Genomic DNA, 24522 nt, shown 5'->3' with positions numbered 1-24522 from the left:
GAATCACAGGGCCACTCTCTTTCCCCTTATAGCAGTCCTTTCCCATTGCATTCTAGGCCTCTGCTGTCTAATCCAAGAACCACAGGCACACACGGCTATGGAGCATTCAAGATGTAATGGACTCCTCGGTGTTGCTGTGTGCTCCAAGTGTAAAACAGGCACCAGATTTCAAGAACTGAATATTTCCAAAAAGAATGTAAACCGTTCACTGATAGTTTTTATATTGATTAACATGCAGTGATGGCAGTGATTTGGACATATGAGGTTGAACTGAATATATTGTTAAAATGAATTTACTGTTTCTTTCCACTTTTTAAAATGTGGCTATTAGAAAACTTAATATTACCTATGTGTTGTTCATTTAATTTTGTTTATGGCACTGTCCTAGATGAAGTCCAGTGGTTTGCTTTCCATCTCAAAGCTTGTCACACCTGCTCTCTGGGCACCTTCAGTCCCTGTGCTGGTTCAATCCGTCCTGCTTGCCTTTTGGCACCCCTGCTGGAAACCCTGTCCCCTCACTCTGCCCTAATCCAGGCTCTGGAACTCCACTGCAAGCCTGAGATGTTTCTGCCTACCATCCTATCAAGTAATTTCTCCTCTTTCATTTCAAAAGATTCTCACTTCCCACCTCTTTAATGAAATCTACATTAATCTGCATTAATTTAATGCATCAGCATTTGCTGGGCACCACCTGGAGGCTAGGCACTAGGCCAGTTGTGGTGTGCAGCCCTAAACAATGTCACCACGTAGCCCTAAAATGATATGTGGAATGATGTCAACAGAAACACATAGATGAAACTGATGCTCTCCTGCCCTCAGACCCATGAGGACTATCTACTTGCAAACACCATTCCGAGAAAAGATTTAAATGTAGTGCTCATATAACACAAGTCTTCCGGCTTGGAAACTTGAAACCGCCTGATTCCGTATTAAACATTTCCCCTCTCCCACACTTTTTATTCTCCCTTGCGTGTTTCCCTGACTGCCTTACAAACTCCATTTGTCTCTGCAGTCCCCTTTCCTTTGCTGACATAGTATAAAACACCATGTAGGCATATGTATATATAAACACCATAGATGTATATACTCTCATTTATTTCTCATGGTGATGTAGACGCCATTATTGTTCCCATTTAAAGCTTGGGAAACTTAGGCACAGGGAAGTTTAGTAACTTACCTGATGCTACGCCGATAACAACCGAAGAAGCTGGATTTGAAACCAGGTTGCCTAATCCTACAGCCAGAGTTCTTAACCTGGAGGATAACTCCAGGCTATCCTGTCTCAGAGAGCGCACACAAATGCCAAAGCCCATGTAAGCTGGAAGCTGCCGGGGCCACCTGGAGCCAAGTAAGAGAAGCACCTGACCCTCAAATGAAGCCTTTATAGGAAAAGGAAAGCTGAAGGGAGAGAGGAAGAGAGAGAGAATATGAGACAGATATGAGATATGACTGATTATTTTATTTGAATCCCTGGAGTCCAAAACCAGAAACTACCTTCGGTCTACCTGGCTATACAAGTGCATAGAGCCTTTTGTGATCTGTAGTCACGTGTTCTTAACCAGAGCGTCCTTTGTCTATAAACTATAAAAGAACTACAAGAGAGTGTAGGCACATGTTTCTAGGAAGAATCTCAAAGGAGAACCTGATTCTACATGACTGCCACGTATATAGCATCTTAGCCAAATCTCCTCTGCTATGATAAGGTGGGGACATTTGCAAGGCAGTTGGCATGTGGCTAGACTATGCTTACATTAGGTCTATCCCTGGACCTACACTTATGTGAGGCAGAATATAGTATTTCTTAGAGAAAGGCAAGTGCCACAGTGCCTAAAATCTTTTCATAAAAAATTAATCAATTGTAACTTCTAATCATCTTCTAAAATGCAGAGTAAGTGCATATTAACCTTGCTAAATTAAAAATGCATGCTTGAAACATAAGCATCCACCAGTGAATGAATGGGTAAAGAAAACGTGTGTACGTATATGTGTGTGCACATACATATATGTGTATATATTTTGTATATAAATATATATATATATATATATATATACGCAATATACACTATACACAATGGATATTATGCAGTCATAAAAAGAAGGAAATCCTACCATTTGCAACAACATGGATGGGCCCTTGATGGCATTATGCTAAGTGAAATCAGTCAGACAGAAAAACAACTACCATATGATCTCACTTATGTGGGAAATCTGGGGGGAAAAAAGGAAAAAGGAAGAAAAAAAGAGAAATTTATAGATAAAAAGAACGGACTGGTGGTTGCCAGAGCCTGGGAGTGGGGGGGTGAGTGAAATGCACGAAGGGGGTCAAATGGTACAAACTTCGAGTTATAACATAAACAAGTCCTGGGGATGTAATGCAGAGCATGATGATATAGTTAATAATACTATATTGCATATCTGAATGTCGCTAAGAGAATAAATCTTGAAAGCCCTTATCACAAGAAAAAAAAAGTGTAACTATGTATGGTGTCAGATGTTAACTAGACTTATTGTGGAAATCATTTTGCAATATATAAAAACATTGAATTATTGGGATGCCTGGGTGGCTCAGCTGGTTAAGCAGCTGTCTTTGGCTCAGGTCATGATCCCAGGGTCCTGGGATAGAGTCCTGTGTTAGACACCTTGCTCAGAGGGAGCCTGCTTCTCTCTCTGCCTCTGCCTGCCACTCTGCTTGCTTGTGCTCTCTCTCTCTCTCAAATAAACTTTTTAAAAACTTAAAAAAATACCAAATTATTATGTTGTACACCTACCACCAATATAATGGAATGTCAATTATATCTCAATAAGAAAAATAAAGAAAAGAAAATTCATGGTTATGTCAGCTCTTTCTCCAATCTCACTAAAATGACAGCTTTTCAGTCCTGGTTCTGTTTGTCTTCAGACACATTTCTAGTTCCCTCCTTGTTCTGTTCTGCTTTATGATGCAGAAAGCCTGCCCTCTGCTAGGCTGGGTTTCTTGGTTTCCACAGCTCAGCAAATAGAAACACTGGTGGAAGACTGAAGACTGGGAAGAAAGGATAAAGTGGAGGATTTTTCTCCCTCCCTGGGTGCCTCAGGCAGTGAACAGGCAATGGCTGGGGCTCCGGCTACCAGTAGACAGACGGTTCTACCTTCTACCGGGTAGCCTTGACCAATGGGCTCAGGTCACCACCACCTCCCTCTGCCCTCAGCCTGGGGTAACAGAACTGATCATTACAAAGTTAAAAAAGAAAGAAAGAAATCCCTGAAAAGTATGACTTTGGAAATGAATTTTTAGAATCTGTTCTCTTTCATTCAACAAAGAAAAGAATCAGGCACAAATAGAACCCCCCCCAAAATGACTGAACTCTAAAAAGTAAACACTTATTTTGCTATATACTTCAGCACATGAGATATTGTTGAAAATGACCCATTTCCATACTCTGATTCATTCACTGTACTACCTTTCAAGTAATAATATCCAGGGAGAGGCAAAAATAGCCCACAAAGAAACCATGAAGGAAGTGAGGTTTGGTCTGGTGTATGGCGTCCCCCGCCAACTTTGACAATGCCGGCAAGAGTTTAGAGTCCAGGGCCCTTGATGTCATTAAGGAAAGTAACCTGCTAAAATGACTGTTACAAGGTTTCTTATATTATCTTTTATAGTTTACAGTTTATCTTATTTAGAAATACAGTTATCTCCTGTCCAACATCATAATGAAGAGATTTCAGCATCTAGTCTGCATTGGGCTCTCTGCTGGGCAGGGAGCCTGCTTCCTCCTCTCTCTGACTGCCTCTCTGCCTACTTGCAATCTCTGTCTGTCAAATAAATAAATAAAATAATAATAAAAAAAGAAATGTAATATTATTTGCATGATACTATTTGCAAGCCACTTTCCCTTGCTTTCAGCATCCAGCTTAAGATTCTGCTGCCTCTTTAGGCAAATTAAGCAGCATGTCCATTCAATGATAAGCCTGACACTTTAAGCATTTTCTAACTTTGGTTGTTCCACCGCCATTGTTGCAAGGCACTATTTGCTATGGAGCGCCAACCTAGGTATGCTGCTCCTGGGTTTTACACAATGCAAACAAATGGAAACTTTGACTCAACTCTAACACCTTCTAATTTTAGAAGATAGAGAGTTCAGTAATTCAGCCACAGATTTAGCTTTTTAAAAAATGCTCAAGATCATATTAAAACCCACATTCTTTTTTTTTCACTTGGTAAATAGATTTAAAACATTGCCCTGATTTGTGTCTTTCTGCAAGAGCAAATGCATTTTCCTAGAAACACGGCATTTTGCACTGCCAAACAGTTGTAGGAATAAATTCTTCAAGCACCATTTGAAGAGTTTACTTGAAATTTTGGAGTCTCACACCAAAATGCTGAATACTAAATAACAATCTGTTACATGCAACGCCAAATGAAAGTCTGCTGTCATAATTCACTAAAGTTTAGTTTTTGCGTCATTTTGATATATTTGCTTCGTTTACCAACTTAGCCACAAATCATACTTTATGGTTGTCGTGTGAAGCAGTAAAATATCGTATACCTTCAGATGACCTCTATCCAAAAATGCTTTTCCCTTTTCACATTTTATCTGTCAAATAGCATTTTCTTTAAGAAGTAAATATAAATGCCATTATTGGGAGAAGCTACCGGCCTAGGACAAGTTCTAGCATTTAGTGTTCTGACAGATCTAAATTTGGATATCAGCCAAAGTCAATAAAACTTGTTCATGCAGAACCTTACCTGGTTTTCACCACATCGAGGGGGTGCATCAGGCAAATTTCTACAAGACCTGAAAGATGATAAAGAAAAGTCCAATAAACACTTATGTAAACACTGGTTCTTGTTTCCTTGACCCCCATTGATTTCTCAACTATAAAGATTCAAACGAACACTTGGGGCTTTGGTAATGACAGCTCATGGTTAGAGACTAGTAGCAAAAGACATACTCTCCATGGGCATGGAGGTGAGGCTGTAGGGAAAAAAGAAAATGAAAAAGGGATCAGATGTCCAAAATTCTAATCACGTAGACAGGAATTATTGTGTATGCTTCCAGTCGGATAGATAAATACATGTCAAAGGAAAGGAGGTAAGAAAAGGAGGAAAGAGGGGAGAGACGCTCTCTCAGCACCCCCACCACTGCCACTTAGGATAAATCGTAGCCTCAGTGTTTGAAGGCCTGAACTAAAGATAATGAGGTCTGTTATCTCAAGAGGTAGTTATGAGGATCCCACACATATTTAATACATTAATAGCCTAATAGAGAACGTGTATTAAGTGTTCATTGCATGCTGGACAGTATTCTAAGCAGTACTTAGAGTAAATCTATCTCATTTAATCTTCACAAGAGCTTATTGTGATAGAAGGTATTATTATCCCCATTTTACAGATGAGATCACCAAGGCACACAAGGTTAAATAATTTGTCTAAGATCTCACAGCTAAGAAGTACATAGTAGCCCCATAAAGCCCATGATCTTAACCATTGCACACCAAGAAAGAATTTCTATACCTTTTTGCAAATCATTTGTAAAGCCCTCTCTCTTGTTGTCTGAGCAGAGAAGACTGCTCAGTTACAAACTACTGGCACATAACAACATTAACAGCAAAAGTGGTTTTATGTACTGGGGTAGTAAAAATGATTATAGCATAATTTTAGTCTTGCAGTAGTAATAATCATAGTAGTTACCTTACTTTCAGCCCCTACACAGTGATGGTCATTTAACACATGTCATCATTAGTATGCACAGCCACTAGGCAAGGTATGTATGCATTTTTTTTAAGGTTTTATTTATTTGAGAGAGAGAGAGAGACAGTGAGAGAGCATGAGAGGGAAGGAGGTCAGAGGGAGAAGCAGACTCCCTGTGCAGCTGGGAGCCGGATGCAGGACTGAACCCCAGGACTCTAGGATCACGACCTGAGCCGTGAAGGCAGTTGCTTAACCAACCGAGCCACCAGGTACCTGGTAAGTATGTATTTAAAAAAAATTTTTTTTATTTGTTTATTTGAGAGAGAGACAGAGCACATAAGCAGAAGGAGCTGCAGGCAGTGGGAGAAGAAGGCTCCCCGCTGAGCATGGAGCCTGAGTCCCAGTCGAGGACCCTGGGATCATGGCCTGAGCCCAAGGCAGATGCTTAACTGACTGAGCCACCCAGGGACCCCAGGCAAGTGTGTATTATCATCATCTTTACTTGAAGATAAGCAAACAGAGGTTGATAGTGTTTGTTGATTTGCCCCAAAGCCATAGTATTTGTGGATAGTTTCTTAAGGGCAGATCATTTACCACTCTTTCCATTTGCAAACTAACTCAATTTGAGCTTAACAGTGACTTAGTTTCCCTCTCCCATTCCATACTTACACATATGAGTGTCTTTAATAGCCTCATACTGGTAAGGTCCAGGAAGCACAAAGGTCCCACACCTACCTGAAATCCTGATTTCCTTCCGCAGTAGTTTAGCGAATTCTTCCTGCTTAAGCCTGCTATACAGTTTACAAAGCCTTAGGTATTGACCCAAAACAACTGTCTTACTTTGACTAAAACTAACAGGATCCAATATTAATGTCTGTGCCACAGGTTTCCCAGCAGGAATGCTCCTTAGTCGTTGGTAACCAAATCACTGACCCAATCAGAGTCTCATTGCCTAGAGATGGGAAGAGGAAGGCATTGGGTGGGGGGGTTGGGGGTGGTTGGGGGGCAACATAATCGCTAGGCCTAACCAAGAGCCTCTGCGTACTGCTCTAACTTTAGGAATAAGACTGCATGGGTGGGTTTCTTCCTTGAAACTGGTAAAGTCTCAATGCACTTCCTCTTGCTTTAAAATACACATTCCCCTTGAAATAAGATTCTTATCCTGATGCTTTCAGGGAATGATAATTTACCCCCGAGGGCATCAGTTCCTTTTCTGTAAAGTGCAAAGGTAAATGGTCTATAGAACCTTAAGGTCTCATATTCTATATGTACTTATTCTTGAATTATGTATATATAAATACACATGTATTTATATATGTTATTTATTTATTGGAGAGAGAGAGAGAGGAGGGCAGGGGCAGAGGGCAAAGGGAGAGGAAGAGAGAGAGACTCTTAAGCAGGCTCCACTCAGTGGGCTTTGATCTCAAAACCCTGAAATCATGACCTGTGCTGAAATCAAGAGTCAGACACTTACCTAACAGAGCCAACCAGGCACCACTGTAAGTTTTACTTATCGTTCTAATTTAAACTTTAATATATTAGCTAGAAGAGGATAAAGCTCTAATCCCATAAATAGGATTTAGCCTGGAAACTCAGACTTGTAAAATACCTTCTTACCAAGCACTGCAAGAAACATCTATCAAGTGTACTTCTTTTAAAAACTTCTTTATTTGAGAGAGAGTGAGTGTGAGTGAGGGGTAGGGCAGAGGGAGAGGGAGGGAAGCAGACCCTCTGAGCATGGAGCTGCATGTGGGGCTTGATCCCACAACCCTGAGATCATGACCTGAGCCAAAAGCAAGAGTTGGCCACTTACCTGACCGAGCCACCCAGGCTCCCCTATTAAGTGCACTTAAGTGCATCTCATGAACATAAAGGAATAAGACACTCAGAATCAGTTTGCCAAAGGAGTACGCAGTTTCTTCACTGATGTGGCATTAGAGTACAAAGAAAATATTAAACACCAAATAGCCCCAGTTGTTGTATCTCTCAAGAAATTTACCAAAAGAACCAACAATTCCAACAACTTATTAAAAGTAATAGCAGAATTCGAAGAATCTGTTCACATTTACCTATACGTATTTGCAAAATTATTTTACTTTCCTGTTTGCCAATAGGCATTTCCAGTAGTAAGTAGATACTATATTAGGTTGGTAGAGTTTTCGGGTTACTTAAAATTATTTTCTAACCTCTAGAATGCCCTGAAACATTCATTTTATCCATTTTATCTAACAAACTTACACTGGTGTCTAGTGTTGAGAATGGAGTCTAGTGAGGGGAACAGATGCATAAGAACAGTAATTCACGGGAGGAGGTGCAATGTTCAGAGTTTATGGAGACATAGTAGAGAGGTCCCCAAGCCAGCCTGGGGTTGGGTGAAGTGAGGAAAAGGGCCTCTAGGCTGAAAGAGGACAGAATAAGTATCAGGCATGGAGGGGACACTACACACAAAGAGAAGGAAATAAGAAAGAACATGATGAACATTGCAGTAGCTGAGGGTTAAGGGCAGGACACAGCAAGAGATGAGGCTCTAAGTGTATGTATATATGGTGGTCACGGTCAGATTCATGCTCAGGCACTTGTAATTCAACCGAGTGTCCATGAGGAGCCAGTAAAAGATTTAAAAAAAAAAATAGCTTCTTGGTTGTTTTTTCTTATTCTTATTGTATTCCATCTTCATTGAAGACATTCTGAGAGATTTTAAGCAGAAGTGAGATATTAGCCTCTGTTAACACGATCGCCCACAAATTAGTAATATACCCAGTAATCCTCCCACTGCTCTCAGTTACACAGTCACATGTAAACCTGTGAGCACTGAGGCTCCAACCCTTACCCCTTGGTTACCTGTAAAAGCCCCACCTCTCATCATGACAGCATAGATGGCCTGATGTCTCATGTACCTCTAAGTCTGAACGAGTCAATGCCCATCTATGAAACTACCTGCTAAAAGATAACTTGGCCCATAGGAAAGTATGACTTACATTGCTAAATACAATGTGTTTAGTCCAGAACCCCATAGTTATTCATTCACTGTTACTTTGAAGCAAAAGAAATAATTTTGTAGAGTTCAAGTTAGCAGCATCTTTCTGCATCAGAAAGAATGAAAGAGGTTTTGATTTTCAGTCAGAGTTCAGAGTTAAATCCAGATCAACTCAGGGTGAGAATGGCTGCTTGTTGTCCTCTACTGGGTATCTAAGGTCTATGAGACTCTGATGATGATGATGATGGTGATGGTGATGATGATGGTGATGATGATTACTATTTTTTGCTTTAAACCATGTTTCTTTATTTATTTTGTGATTCTTTAAGTTCAATTTAGTGAACATAAACTATTATTAGTTTCACAGGGTAGAATTTAGTGATTCTTCAGTTGCATATAACACCCAGTGCTCATCACATCAAGTGCCTTCTTAAAGCCCATCACCCAATTATCCCTTTTCTCCTCCCACTGCTCTTCCAGCAAACCTGTTTCCTAGAGTCCCACATCTCTTATGGTTTGCCTCCTTCTCTATGTTCATCTTATTTTTTCTTCCCTTCCCCTATGTTCATCTGTTATGTTTCTTAAATTCCACATATGAGTGAAATCATATGGTATTTGTCTTTCTCTGACTGACTTATTTCCATGAGCATAATATCCTCTAGTTCTTTCCACATTGATGCAAATGGCAAAAGTTCATTCTTTTTGATGGCTCAGTAGTATTCATACACACACACACACAGACACAAACATATGTGTATATATATATATACATAATAATCTCTTCTCTATCCATTCATTTGTCAATGGACATCTGGGCTCTTTCCACATTTTGGCTATTCTGGACATTGCTGCTATAAACATTGGGGTACATATGCCCCTTCAAATCACTATGTTTGTATCCTTTGGATAAATACATAGTAGGGCAATTGCTGAGTCATAGAGTAGCTCTATTTTCAACCTTTTCAGGAACCTCCATACTGTTTTCTCCAGAGTGGCTGCACCAGTTTGCATTCCCACCAACAGTGGAAGAGGGTTCCCCCTTCTCCACATCCTCACCAACATCTGTCATTTCCTGACTTGTTAATTTTCACCATTCTGATTGGTGTGAGGTGGTATCTCATTGTGGTTTTGATTTGTATTTCCTTGATGCTGAGTGGTGTGGAACATTTTTTTCATGTGTCTGTTGGCCATTTGTATGTCTTGTTTGGAGAAAGGTCTGTTCATGTATTCTGTCCATTTCCTGACTGGATTATTTGTGTTTTGGGGGTAGAGTCTGATAAGTTCTTTATAGATTTTGGAAACTAGCCCCTTATCTAATATGTTATATGCAAATATATTCTATCATTCTGTCAGTGGTCTTTTCGTTTTGTTGACTATTTCCTTTGCTGTGCAAAAGCTTTTGATCTTGATGAAGTTCCAATAGTTGATTTTTGCTTTTTTCTTCCCTTTGGAGATGCATCTAGGGGGAAATTGCTGCGGCCAATGTCAAGAGGTTGCTGCCTGTTTTCTCCTCTAAGATTTTGATGGATTATTGTCTTATATTTAGGTCTTTCATTCATTTGGGTCTATTTTTGTGTATGGTGTAAGAAAGTGGTCCAGTTTCATTCTTCTGCATGTGGCTATTCAATTTTCCCAACACCATTCATTGGACATTCTTTCCTGCTTTGTTGAAGATTAGTTGACCATAGCGTTGAGGGTCCATTTCTAGGCTCTCTATTATATTCCATTGATCTATGTGCCAGTGTTTGTGCCAGTACCATACTGTCTTGATGATTACAGCTTTGTAATAGACCTTGAAGTTTGGAATTGTGATGCCACTAGCTTTGGTTTTCTTTTTCAGTTCTGTTGGTTATTTGGGGTTTTTTCTTGGTTCCATACCAATTTAAGGATTATTTGTTCCAGCTCTGTGAAAAATGTTGATGGTATTTTGATAGGGATTTCAGTGAATGTGTAAATTGCTTTGGTTAGCAATGATATTTTAACACTATTTGTTCTTCCAATCTACGAGCATAGAATGTTTTTCCATTTCTTTGTGTCTTCCTCAATTTCTTTAATAAGTGTTCTATGGTTTTCAGAATACAGATTCTTTATCATTTTGGTTAGGTTTATTCATATAAATACTCATATTTTATGGTTTTCCCTGCAATTGTAAATGGGATCGATTCCTTGATTTCTTTCCCCTGCCTCATTGTTAATGTGTAGAAATGCAACTGACTCTGTGCATTGGTTTTATATTCTGCAACTTTGCTGAATTCTTGCATCAGTTCTAGCAATTTTTTGCTGGAGTCCGTTGGATTTTCTACATAGAGTATCATGTTGTCACTTAAGAGTGAAAGTTTGACTTCTTCTTTGCCAATTTCGATGCCTTTTATTTCTTTTTTGTTGTCTGATTGTTGAGGCTAGGACTTATAGTACTATGTTGAACAACATGGTGAGAGTAGACATCCCTGTTGTGTTTCTGACCTTAGGGGAAAAGCTCTCAGTTTTTCTCCATTGAGGATGATATTTACTGTGGGTTTTTCCACACATGGCTTTTATGATATTGAAATATGTTCCCTACACTTCAGAGAGTTTTTATCAAGAAAGGATGCTGCATTTTGTTAAATTCTTTCATGCATCTATTGAAAGACACATTGGCTCCTGTCCTTTCCTTTATTAATGTTGTGTGTCACACTGATTGATTTGTGAATGTTAAACACCCTTGCAGACCAGAAATCCCACTTGGTCCTGGTGAATAATCCTTTGAGTGATTAGATCCTTTAATGATAAGATCCTATGAGCTAGTACTTTGGTGAGAATTTTTGCATCCATGTTCATCAGGAATATTGATCTGTAATTCTCCTTTTTGTTGGGGTCTTTGGTTTTGGGATCAAGGTAATGTTGGCCTCATAGAATGAGTTTGGAAGTTTTTCTTCTATTTCTATTTTTTGAAACAATTTCAGAACAATAGGTACTGATTCTTCTTTAAATGTTTGGTAAAATTCTGCTGGGAAACCATCCAGCCCTAGACTCTGGTTTTTCTTGTGGGATTTTTGATTACTGATTCAATTTCTTTGCTGGTTATGGGTCTGTTCAGGTTTTCTATTTCTTCTGTTTCAGTTTTGATAGTTAATATCAAAATGCACCCTTTTCTTCCAGATTGCCTAATTTATTGGCATATAATTGCACATAATATGTTCTTATAATTGTTTTTATTTTTTCAGTGTTGGTTGTGATCTCTCCTCTTTTATTCATGATTTTATTTATTTGGGTCTTTTCTTTTTTCTCTTTGATAAGTCTGGCTAGGGGTTTGTCAATCTTATTAAATTTTTCAAAGAACCAGCTTCTAGTTTCATTGATCTGTTCTACTATAACCTTTTTTTTTAATTTCTGTATCATTGGAGTTGATATTTAGGCTTTATTTAAGGATATTTAGGCTTTATTCAGTTTGGATTTAGGCTTTTTTGCTGTTCTCTTCCACCTCCTTTAGGTGTAATGTTAGATTACATTTTTGAGACTTTTCTTGTTTCTTGAGAAAAGTCTGTATTGCAATATACTTCCCTCTTAGAACCACCTTTCCTGCACCCCAAATGTTCTGAACTGTCATGTTTTCATTTTCATTTGTTTCCAAGTATTTTTAAATTGTTTTTTAATTTCCTGGTTGACACACTCATTCTTTAGTAGGATATTCTTTAACTCCATGTATTTGTGGTCTTTAAAAAATTTTTCCTGCCATTGACTTCACATTTTAAAGAGCTGTAGTCTGAAAACATGCAAGGTGTAATTTAAATCTTTTTGCACCAGTTGAGACCTGATTTGTGACCCAGTACATGATCTATTGTCGAGAATGGTCCATGTGCATTCAAGAAGAATGTGTATTCTGTTGCTTTAGGATGAAATGTTATGAATATATCTGTGAAATCCACCTGGTCCACAGTGTCATTCAAAACCCTTCTTCCCTTGTTGATCTTCTGCTTAGATGATCTGTCCATTGCTGAGTGGGGTGTTAAAGTCCCCTACTGTTATTGTATTATTATCAATGAGTTCCTTAATGTTTGTTATTAATTGGTTTATATACTTGTCTGCTCCCAAGTTAAGGGCGTAAATACAATTGTTAGATCTTTTTGTTGCATAGACACTTTTATTATGATATAGTGCCCTTTTTCATCTCTTACATCTCTTACAGTCTTTGGTTTAAAATCCAGTTTGTCTGATAAAAGGATTGATACTCTAGCTTTCTTTTGACATCCACTGGCATGATAAATGGTTCTCCAGCTCCTCACTTTCAATCTGAAGGTGTCTTTGTGTCTATTGTGACTCTCTTGTAAAAAGCATGTCAATGTGTCTTTTTTTTTTAATCCATTCTGATTCCTATGTCTTTTGATTGAGGAATTTAATTCATTTACATTCAGAGAAATTGTTGAAAAATAAGAATTTAGTGCCCTCATATTACCTACAAAGTCTCTGTTCCTGTAGATTGTCTCTCTTCCTTTCTGGCCTATGTTACCTTTGAGCTCTTTCTTCACTTAAAGGAATTTAATATTTCTAGCAGGGTTGGTTTAGTGTGCACAAATTCCTTTAGATTTTGTTTGTCCTGGAAATTCTTTGTCTCACATTCTATTCTGAATGACAGCCTTGCTAGATAAAGTATTCTTGGCTGTATAGTTTCCCATTTAGAATCCTGAATATATAATGCCAGTATTTTCTGCCTGCCAGGTCTCTGTGGATGGGTCTGCTGTCAGCCTTAGGTGTTTACCCTTGTAGGTTAAGGATCTCTTGTCCTGACCTGCTTTCAGAATTCTCTCTTTTTCTCTGAAAATTGCAAGCTTCAGTATTCTATGCTGAGGTATTGACTTATTTTTATTGATTTGAGGGGGTTCTCTGTACTTCCTGGACTTGAATGCTTATTTCCTTTCTCAGATTACTAAAGTTCTCAGCTATAATTTCTCCAAATAAACCTCTCTGTCCCTCTCTCCCTTTCTTCCTCTTCTGGGACTCCTATTATCTGGATATTTCACTTTATGGAATGGCAGGGTTTTCTAAGTTCCCCATTATAATCCTGTAGTTCTCTTTTTCTCTTCTTTTCTGTTTCCTCATTTTCCGTCATTTTATCTTCTGTATCACTGACTTTCTTCTGCCTTGTTTATCTTCCTGTTCAGAACCTCCATTTGGGACTGCATCTCAGTAATAGCATTTTTAATTTCAGCTGACTGGATTTTAATTCTTTTTTTTTTTTAAGATTTTATTTATTTATTTGACAGAGAGAGATCACAAGTAGGTTGAGAGGCAGGCAGAGAGAGAAAGGAGGAAGCAGGCTCCCTGCTGAGCAGAGAGCCCGATGCGGGACTCGATCCCAGGATCCTGAGATCATGACCTGAGCCAAAGGCAGCGGCTTAACCCACTGAGCCACCCAGGCACCCATGGATTTTAATTCTTTTATTTCTCTAGTAAGGGATTCTCTAGCATCTTTTTTTTTTTTTTAAAGATTTTATTTATTTATTTGACAGAGAGAAATCACAAGTAGATGGAGAGGCAGGCAGAGAGAGAGAGGGAAGCAGGCTCTCCGCTGAGCAGAGAGCCTGATGCGGGACTCGATCCCAGGACTCTGAGATCATGACCTGAGCCGAAGGCAGAGGCTTAACCCACTGAGCCACCCAGGCGCCCCTCTCTAGCATCTTCTATGCTTTTTTCAAGCCCAGCTAGTATCTTTATAATTGTTGTTTTAAATTCTAGTTCAGACATCTTACTTTTACCCTTATTAAATCTCTTGCAGTGTGTAATACCTCCTGTTTTTCTTTTGGGGTGAATTTCTTTGTCTCATCTCTCTGTTTGTCCAGAAGAGAACAGAAGAGAGAAAGAGAAAACACAACAATAACCACAACAGAAACAAAAAACAAACCAGAAAAAAAACAAAAACAAAATAAGAAAAAAAGCAAAACAAAAAACTAGACCCTGGGTGTGTTTTGGTCTGCTTCTTAAAAGAAACTAGATCCCAAAATAAGAAAGGAAGAAAAACTTATATCTGTACAAAATACAATACAATACAATACAATGAAACAAATAAAAATACACATAACATATAGAAAAATAAAAATTCAAAAAGGAAGAATTGAAAAAATAAAATAACTGAAAAAAATCATACTGAAAGACTTAAGAATAAAAATCCCACAGATGCTATATCCTGCGTTCCCCAAGAGGTGAAGCTTTGCAGCTCTCTATGATCAGTATACTTGGTGCTGGCCAGTTGTTCCTGCTGGTCTTCCTGGGGGGCAGTGTGGGGAGGAAGTTGCGCAGATTCTCAGGTGACCTTGCCCTTGCAGAAATGCACCTCCCTCACCAGGGGGCCGGGCTCACTGTAAGCCGCTCTGGATTGGGCTAGGTGGTGCTGTTTTGCTCCCTGAAGGCTTTCAGCACCATTGAGTGGGATGAAAATGGCAGCTAACTGGAGCTGAAGTTTGGGGGCCCCCCACTCTTCAGTGAGCCCTCACAGAAAATCAACCACTCTTGTCTCCTGGTTTCTGTCCGAACTCTGAGTTCACCCAGGCTGCGATCACGTATTTTTATCTTGGGCACCCGACTGAGCTTCAAAACTCCAAATTTTACTGACTCCTGCAGTGCGGGAGGGGGATATCACCATGCTTCTGCCTCTTGCTGGGCCCCTGCCCCGAAAGCGGTCGCAGGACCATGCAGTGGTTTGTGGTTTATAGCAAAAACCCAGCAGAAAGCTGCACCTAGACTCACTGTGTGCAGCTGGCTTCCCTCTTCGATGACTGGGAGCTCTTCTACACTCAGGCACTCCCGTTTTCTTGTGACCCCGGGGATCCTGAGGCTACGATGTTCCACCTGGGTTTCTATCCCCCTTCACCAACTGAGCACCTTAAGGCCAGGGATGTCCCCCACTGTAGCAGACTTCTGAAAGTCCCAAATTCACACCCCACTCCTTAAGTGGGCTCCCTCCCCTTCACCGTATCCTCTGATGATCACCCCAAATTCAAGTCTCCACACCTTCTACCTTCCAAAAAGTGGTGGCTTTGCTATTTGTAGAACTGCAGCAATTCTTTTCTCAGATCTCTGATTTTGTAGGTATTCAGAATGATTTAGTAACTACCTGTATTCAAGGGACTTAGGCTCCCCTACTCCTCTGCCATCTTAACAACTCCTGGTTGTTTTTTATGGAGATAGGCATAAAATCAGAACAGGATGAATCATGTTGCCATAGGCCTGGACATGACCCCCACAAACTGAATTGTTAAAGTTTTCCATTTAGTGTAAGTCCCTTCTCAGTATGTCTTATCTGTGCCCACCTTTGAAATCCATCAGCCTTTCAGACACCCTTGATTGCTGCTTCAGCCTATGTCCCCAGCGCCTAGCACAATACCCTGCGTGCAAAAAAACCTTAAGAATCCCTTGGTAATCGGGACGCCTGGGTGGCTCAGTTGGTTAAGCAGCTGCCTTCGGCTCAGGTCGTGATTCCAGCGTCCTGGGATCGAGTCCCACATCGGGCTCCTTGCTCAGCGGGGAGCCTGCTTCTTTCTCCCTCTGCCTCTGCCTGCCATTCTGTCTGCCTGTGCTCGCTCTCTCTCCCTCTCTCTCTCTGATAAATAAATAAAATCTAAAAAAAAAAAAAAAAGAATCCCTTGGTAATCAATCAGGTGCTGATCGACTGGTTGCCTTCTCACATTTACGTAGCACCTGAATATGTGGGTATGTGATTAACAATATTGCAATTCTGTATTCATGTACTAAGTGTACCTTGTTTCATATAATTTTTACCAATATTTCTTGGCCTTACTTGCTTATTCATATAATACTCAGGCCAATGAAATAAACGCAGAATAAATAGCTGCCAGTTCAGTTTATCTTGAGAATTAGTGGACACAATGGTAGGTGCCTTAGTCCTAATTGGCTTTAATTCATTTATTCGACAAATTTTTATTGAGCTTACTGAGTTGAGTGCCAGCCATTATATGAAGTGATGGGATGCAAAGGTGAATAAGGCAAGTGGAGTCTCCATCCTCATGGAGCTTTTAGGCAAGAAAACAGATGTTTGCAGTGCCATATAATAACACTGTGGGAGCACAACAAAGGGCACATGTATCAGTGAGATTCAGGTCCAGGTACAACAGCAAAAAAACCCAAATAGCAGTAGTTTAAAAGAAATGGACATTTTTCTCCAACATGAATGCCTCGAGATAGATCAGATCTCAACAATGTTAGAGACTCCCTCTGTCTTGTTGGTGAGTTGTATGTGCCCGCCACTCTCAAAGTCACCTTACTGTCTAGGATAGCTGCTAACAACTTAGCAATTTACATTTCCAGTCCAGACTTCTCTTTGCAAATCAGACTTATATATCCAATTGCCTATTTGGCATCTGTGATTGGATATCTAACAGACATGTAAAAATTCATATACCTAAAACTGGACTCTGTTCCCTCTTCCTCTCTAGCCCTACTCCAAACAAAACAAAAACAAAAAACTAGAGCAAAAACGAAACCAGGGGCACCTGGGTGGCTCAGTGGGTTAAGCTGCTGCCTTCGGCTCAGGTCATGATCTGAGAGTCCTGGGATCGAGCACTGCATCGGGATCTCTGCTCTGCGGAGAGTCTGCTTCCTCCTCTCTCTCTCTGCCTGCCTCTCTGCCTGCTTGTGATCTCTCTCTGTCAAATAAATAAATAAAATCTTAAAAAAAAAAAAAACGAAACCAAACAAAACAAAACAAAGCAAAGACCAACCTATTCTACCTTAGACTCACCCTGGATTCCTCTTTCTCTCAAAACCCTATTTCAACTTATCAGGAAATCCCTTTGGCTCTCCTTCAAAATATATCCAGACTTCCACCTTCTCTCACTTCCTCTACTGTGCCCACTTGGTCCACATCACGATCATCATTTCTCAGCGGATTAACTGCAGCACCTCATTAACAGGTCTCCCTCCATCCACCTTTGACCCTTTCCATCTGTTTGCACCCAGCAGCCTGAGTGATCCTTTTAAAGTGGAAGTCATTTCATGCCATTCCTCTGGTTAGCAATGGCTCCCCATTTTACCCAGAGAAAAGCCATATGCCATCCTGGCCTGCACTTCTTCTCTCACCAATTCTCTTACTACTCCCCCGCCTCACTCGTTCCACTCTGGCAGCACCGGCTTCATCACTGTTTCCCAAACTTGCCAGGACCACTTCAGCTTTTAGCCTTTGTACTACCCATTTCCTCTGCTTGGAAAGCTCTTCCCCAAGTCTCTACTTGCCCAATTGGCTTTGCATGGTCAGTGAGTAACCCTGACCACCACCATGGAGGTCTGTCCTTCCTCACCCCAGCACTGATGAAACTCTTCATGCAGCTCAGTTTTTGCCTTTTTCCATAGGCTGTATCAACTTCTAACATAGTACATTGTTTACTTACTTATTACATTTATTCTTTCCTGTCCGTCTCTCCCAGCACAATAAAAGCTTTACCAAGGTAGAAATCTTTGCCTATATTGTCCACTCATATGCACTAAATACTCAAAACATGCCTGACACCTAGAAGTTGCTCAATAAATATTTGTTGAAAAAAGAAACCAAACTATATAAAAAAAATAAGCTTGCTACAATAAGATTCCTTTCTCATGGTATAAAGAGATAAAGTTTTAAGAATTTAGTATACCGAACAAGAACTCACTGAGTCATTCAAGGAATCCATAATAATGTTTAAAATAGCAAGTACACTGATAGGTTCTGAGTCCATAGCTATTCTCCAAGTAGAACTGGATTATTCCAAATATAATTCTGGTAAGTAACATTCTGCAAAGCAGAAAGCATCTCAACATCTCTGTGAACTGCAAAGGAATACAGTGCAGACCAAAATTGAGGTTGTCAAGTATCCCCAGGATGTCAGTTACAAGTAAAGCCTATGTTTTCCTTTCAACAAGCTCAAGTCTTCACATTGTACTGTAGCCCCTTTCTTGGCATTTTCAAATCGAAGACTTCTCTTTTGTTCTCTCAGTTTTACCCTAATCTAACCACTACCCTAAATGATTTTGTGTAACGTGTTTAACTCTTTAAAATATAAAAGAATCATTTTTTTTTTTGAAGAGAACCACAGAGGAATAAATGGTTTCAAACTGTGCAAATCTGAAATTCAAAAATAGAACTGCTATAGACAGAACTGATATTTTTTCATCTACTCTACTAGTCAAGCAAATCATTACAACATCCTATTTGATAGCCTGCCCAGAAAATGTGGTAGCCCCACTGAATTATAAGCAATGTGAGACTCATAAAGGGAAATCAAATATATTATGCTTTCCCCTAATAACAGTTAAGGCGCACTACCTTTGTGGCACAGTAAATTAATATTCTGCACACTGAATTGGCCAAATAGGCAATGTGATTTGGCAGGTTTGAAAGATGTTGTTAAAAGTTATGCTTTTGGGCAAGACACAGCCTTCCCTGAAAAATGTGAAGTGAATATTTTCATAGAAGTTTACTGTTAGCATGTATTTTTCTAAAGAAACTAAGCAGTGGCTGTTAGCAGGTATCTGAAGGAAGTATAATAATTTCCTCCATGCATATCCCTTATTTGTATAGAGTTGATTATCTAATTGACTTCAGAATTTAGAAAGATACATTTTAGAGGCATAACAGATGTATACATTGAGGTCTAAAGATCAAAGTAGATAGAACATGTACAAAGGAGGAAGAGAAGTTGAGGCAGTGTTTAAAAATAAGTGAGTTTTTATTACACTTCACATGCAGAGAAAGACTCAAACTTATGAAACTAATGAGAATCTCACTTCTAAACAAAGTTGTTATATTAACTTTTTAAACTCAATTTCAGCTTAATGTACCATCTTTAAAAACTACTGTTTGGTGTTTTAACTCAAAGGAAATGATCCTTTTCTCTTTCTTTTTTATTATATTTATGTACATTAGACTCCAAGCAAGCTCAAAGTGCACTTGGGTAAGTGGACCAATTCTCAGATACGTTGGTCTTTTGTGGAAAGCTAAGTGCTATATGTGGTCCTTAACACATCTGGTAATGCAAAGAGAAACACCAGGGAAAAAGAGGTGTGGATTAAGTTGGAAGATGGGAAAATACTTTCAGAAGTATATAAAATGCCTTTAAGCAAAAGGAAATATGAATAAAACAGCTTCCTTCCTCTGCCCAAAGGTATGAGCACCTTAAAAAGAGGAAATGTGGCTACAAAGCCAGCTTCATCCTTGGTCATTGGACAGAAGTCTAGAAATAGGAAGAAGATCTCAGGCAAATACATAGCATCTTTCTAAGAGAAGAATTCAGATTTTTAGTTCACAAGTAGCTAGTTCTTTCTCATCTCTATGTCACAAACACTAGTTACCGTTAAAAAAAAGTGCAGGATGAAGTTATAATGCTTTACTTTGCTGTGGAAAAGCTTTTTATCTTGATGAAGTCCCAATAGTTTATTTTTGCCCTTGCTTCCCTTGCCTTTGGAGATATTTTTAGCCAAGAGTTGCTGCAGCCAAGGTCAAAGAGGTTGCTGCCTGTGTTCTCCTCTAAGATTTTGATGGTTTCCTGTCTCACATTTAATCTTTCATCCATTTGAGTCTATTTTTATGTGGTGTAAGAAAGTGGTCCAGTTTTATTCTTCTGCATGTGGATGTCCAATTTTTCCAATACCATTTTTTGAAGAGACTGTCATTTTTCCATTAGATATTCCTTCCTCTTTTGTCGAAGATTAGTTGACCATAGAGTTGAGGACCCATCTCTGGGTTCTCTATTCCATTGATCTATGTGTCTGTGTTTGTGCCAGTACCATACTGTCTTGATGATTACAGCTTTGTAACAGGCCTTGAAGTCTGGAATCATGATGCCACCCACTAGCTTTGGTTTTCTTTCTTAGTTCCTTTGGTTATTTGGAGTTTTTTTCTGGTTTCTTACTAATTTTAGGATTATTTGTTCCAGCTCTGTGAAAAATGCTGATGGTGTTTTTTTTTTAAAGATTTTATTTATTTATTTGACAGAGAGAGAGAGAGATCACAAGTTGGCAGAGCAGCAGGCGACGGGGGTAGGGGGAAGCAGGCTCCCTGCTAAGCAGAGAGCCTGATGCGGGACTCGATCCCAGCACCCTGAGATCATGACCTGAGCCAAAGGCAGAGGCTTAACCCAATGAGCCACTCAGGTGCCTCAGTGATAGTATTTTGATAGGGATTTCACTGAATATGTAAATTGCTTTGGGAAGCAGAGAATTTTAACAATGTTTGTTCTTCCAATCCATGAGCATGGAAATGAGTTTTTAATTTTTTGTGTCTTTCTCAATTTCTTTAATAAGTGTTCTATAGTTTTCTGTGTACAGATCCTTTGCCTCTTTGGTTAGTTTATTCCTAGGTGTCTTATAGAACTCCTCTTTCAGCTATGTGGCATTTACACAGATCCATCACACAGGATTTCTACTAAATACAAATTAAATTAATCTTTATTTCCACATGAAAAATTTGCAAAAATGAAACTGTAGTTTCTATAAAATTAAGTACCAATAAAAACAATATTTGGATACAAAGGCAGATAAATTTCAGGTCACAGATATTTAGTTGTAATAGCACTGAATATATTACTAGTCATAGAAACATTATCCAAATAATAATTAATGTTTGATTTCAGTTATAATTCTTAATTCACTAACACACTAGAAATGATATTTGCTTCCATGGCTTCCATACCAGTGAGCACTATGGGATATGTATTTGCTACTGTATATTAAATCTACTGGACATGTTCACATCCAGGAGGGCTTTTATTGACCAAATTTTTTTTTTTTTGAGTGCCTACTATATACATAGGTTTTCCAGCACAGTTCTAGATGCTGTTTCTCTTCTGCTTCCTTCCATTTTCTCAGAATAAGAAGCAAGATCATCAACTAAGAGTGAGGATGAGGAAGGGAACATTGGAGAGATTAGAGAAAAGATGTGAAATAGTCATCTATGGGATTCTGAAGGAAAGGATGGACCTGGAAAGTGTAATAGGATTACTGGGTAGCATTGAGTCCACTTGAAGCCAGCAGCTATGAATAATAAGTGTCTTTTCTGTAGCCCCATTCAGCTGTGTGGGTGCAGGAAGAGTAAGATTTAACCAAGATGGGGTTTTGCCAAATGAATATGAAATGACAAAGGGTAAAGGAAAGAACGTGTGCCCAAAAGTGATTGTAATGGTTGACCATGGATTTTAAAGTAGGAAGGAGGGAAGTGATGACATGACGGGGATGAGGATATACTCATCAGTAAGAGCAGTGGCTTGTTGGTTTTGTTGGAGTCAGGATACTAAAAGAGAAAGCTGGAAAGGGAAGAGATGGAGTTAATATTAGGATATCTACTAAGTCCCATTTTTAAACTCAACTAAAATTCGGGTTTTTTTCTCTGTATTTTCAGTGTCTAGCACAAGGTATGGTACATCATCTGTACATTGAATAAAAATCCTGAATGAACAAAACTCTGATCCTGTAATCGAGTAATACCAAGTATGTGAAAAACAACTACATAAATGGATAGTACATTCTCCATTTCCTGGACTAGATTCAGCACATTCGCTCTTTGCTTCGATTTGATTTCCAAGGTTCCATCGAGATTATGGTTCGACAAATATTAAACTAAGATCTGACAATCAGCCGAATGTGTGCATCTCAGGAAGCTAAGACATTTGTTGGCCAATGTACATCACATAGAAATGTAAAAAAATTGAAATGCTAATTAAAATAATTATACAAAAAACATGGCCTTCCAAAGATGAGTTATTTAAGAATAAAAAAAAAAAAACTACTTCAAAAAATTTTGAATCTGCAGTATTAAATTTCTCAAACACAGATATATTCATAGCTGAGGAAAGCTTACATAATAATTAATGGAACACATATTTTAAAAGATTCTGTCATCTTCTGTAGGGAAATCAGCCCTAACTTTTTATCAAGCAACTTAAAATTTGTCCTCACTCAAAAAATCTCTTGGTAGATGAAGATTAAAGCTAAGACAATTTACCCTGGAATTCTACAGGGTGCCCAAAAGTCTGAAAACAGAGAACAGTAAACATAATGTTGTGAAGGGCATTGTCAGTCCATAAAAAGGTAAATTAATATTACCTATTTTTCAGACTTTATACTCTGTTGGTGATTTCATAGGAGAGATGTGATTTCTGTATTCACTCAAGGACTACATTCAGCTGCCAGATAATTTTTTTAAGTATAGTTTTCACACTCTGTTACATTAGTTTCAGGTATACAACAGAGTAATTCAACAAGTTTATACATTATGCTATGTTCACTACAAGTGTAGCTTGTGCTATGGATACATCACTATTACTGTATCATTGGCTATGATCTCTGTGTTATGCCTTTTATGCATGTGATTTATTCATTATCTGGAAGCCTGTATCTCCCAGTCCCCTTCACCTATTTTGCCCAACTCCCCCCCCCCCACACACACACCCAGCAACCATTAGTTTGTTCTCTGTTTTTATAGGAATGATTCTGCTGTTTGCTTGTTTATTTATTTTCACTTATATGTGAAATCATATGGTGTTTGTCTTCTTCAGTCTGACTTATTTCACTTAGCATAATACCCTATAGGTCTATCCATATTGTCTCTAATGGCATAATCTCATTTTTATGGCTGTACAACATTCCATTCATTATCCGTTTATCTATTGATGGATATGAGTTGTTTCCATATCTTGCCTATTGTAAACAATGCTGCAATAAACACAGGGGTGCATGTATATTTTCAAATTTATGTTTTTGCTCTCTTTGGGTAAATACTCAATGGTGGAATTATTGGATCAGATGACATTTTTATTTTTAATTTTTTGAAGAACCTCCATAATTTTTCCCACAGTGGCTGGACCAATTTAGATAGTTTTTGAATAAACAAAAAGTGAAGAGTAATGTTTATAACTCTAATTTCTTCATGTACTACTTTGATGATATAAGGATCAATTTCTTCATTTTCCTCTTACACACAAAAGTAATATAGAGGACCTGTGAAACAATGGCAGAAACTTGTAGTTTCTTATAATTCTGGGTATTTATAATTCTGGGTATTATTTGAACAATACTAGGGCTCCACCAAAATCCATTTTGTCTTTCATAAATGGCCATGATATCTTAGAAAGATGGCATTTTGCATAATTTCTTGTGTGGGACCATGGAAGTTCTCACCCATGGAAGGTGAGAAGCAGAGAGCCTAAGACTATGAGTCTACATCTTTCAGACCTAATTTCCCCTCCCCATCAACTGGAACTTCGGTGTGGTATTGACTCAAGTTGTATGTTACAGATGACAAGACAGGACCCAGGGGATGGTGAAGCAACCAGTGGAAGGGACCTGTGTCCCTGAGTAACTATGAGGATCAGAGGTCTGTACTAAACTGAACTATTACTGTCAGGACTTTATATAAAAGATAAATAAACTTTTGGTTCTTGAGCCACTGTATTGTTGGGTCTCTTTGATACAGTAGTTAACCTTTACCCTGACACATACAAATGCCAAATCAAGTAGTACCATCACACAGTTGTCAACTATATTATGAATTCATAAATGGTAACTTTTCTGAATTAAATTCAACCTGCCATTCAGGAGGAAAGAGAATTCCCTTCTCTCTCAAAAAGAAGGTGACCTCATGAAGTGTGCCCAGATCAGGACTATGAAGTGTGCCAAGATCAGGGCTATGAAGTTTTACTTGGTTCACTAAGCTATCCCAAAGTCTTCTCTTAGGGTTGTAGCACCAGTAATTGAAAACTGAATTTAAGTAAAAGAGATTTAAACTTGATGTGGAAGCTATGGCTCAGGTTGGACCACAATACAATTATTAAAATGAGCAAAAAGTCTAACATGTCATTGTCTAGAAAGTGAAACAATACTGTCTATTCCATTGCAGAGTTTAATTTATTCATTA

General features: G+C 38.8%; 1 protein-coding gene across 2 annotated transcripts in view; it reads right to left on the bottom strand.

Annotated features, from left to right (window-relative positions):
- Nucleotides 1-24522, bottom strand: part of SLC25A21 (solute carrier family 25 member 21) — a 494918-nt gene that overhangs the window by 181313 nt on the left and 289083 nt on the right. For both annotated transcript variants that reach the window (XM_082737814.1, XM_082737815.1), the window contains one exon: nucleotides 4730-4778. In XM_082737814.1, coding sequence (XP_082593940.1) covers nucleotides 4730-4778 — 49 coding nt within the window. The remainder of the gene's footprint in view (nucleotides 1-4729; nucleotides 4779-24522) is intronic.

The sequence above is a fragment of the Mustela nivalis genome (genome assembly GCF_964662115.1).
Source record: "Mustela nivalis genome assembly, chromosome: 6".
In the NCBI taxonomy this organism is placed as follows: Eukaryota; Metazoa; Chordata; class Mammalia; order Carnivora; family Mustelidae; genus Mustela; species Mustela nivalis.
The sequence above is the reverse complement of the archived record's forward strand: the minus strand, read 5'-3'. Positions and strand labels throughout refer to the sequence as shown.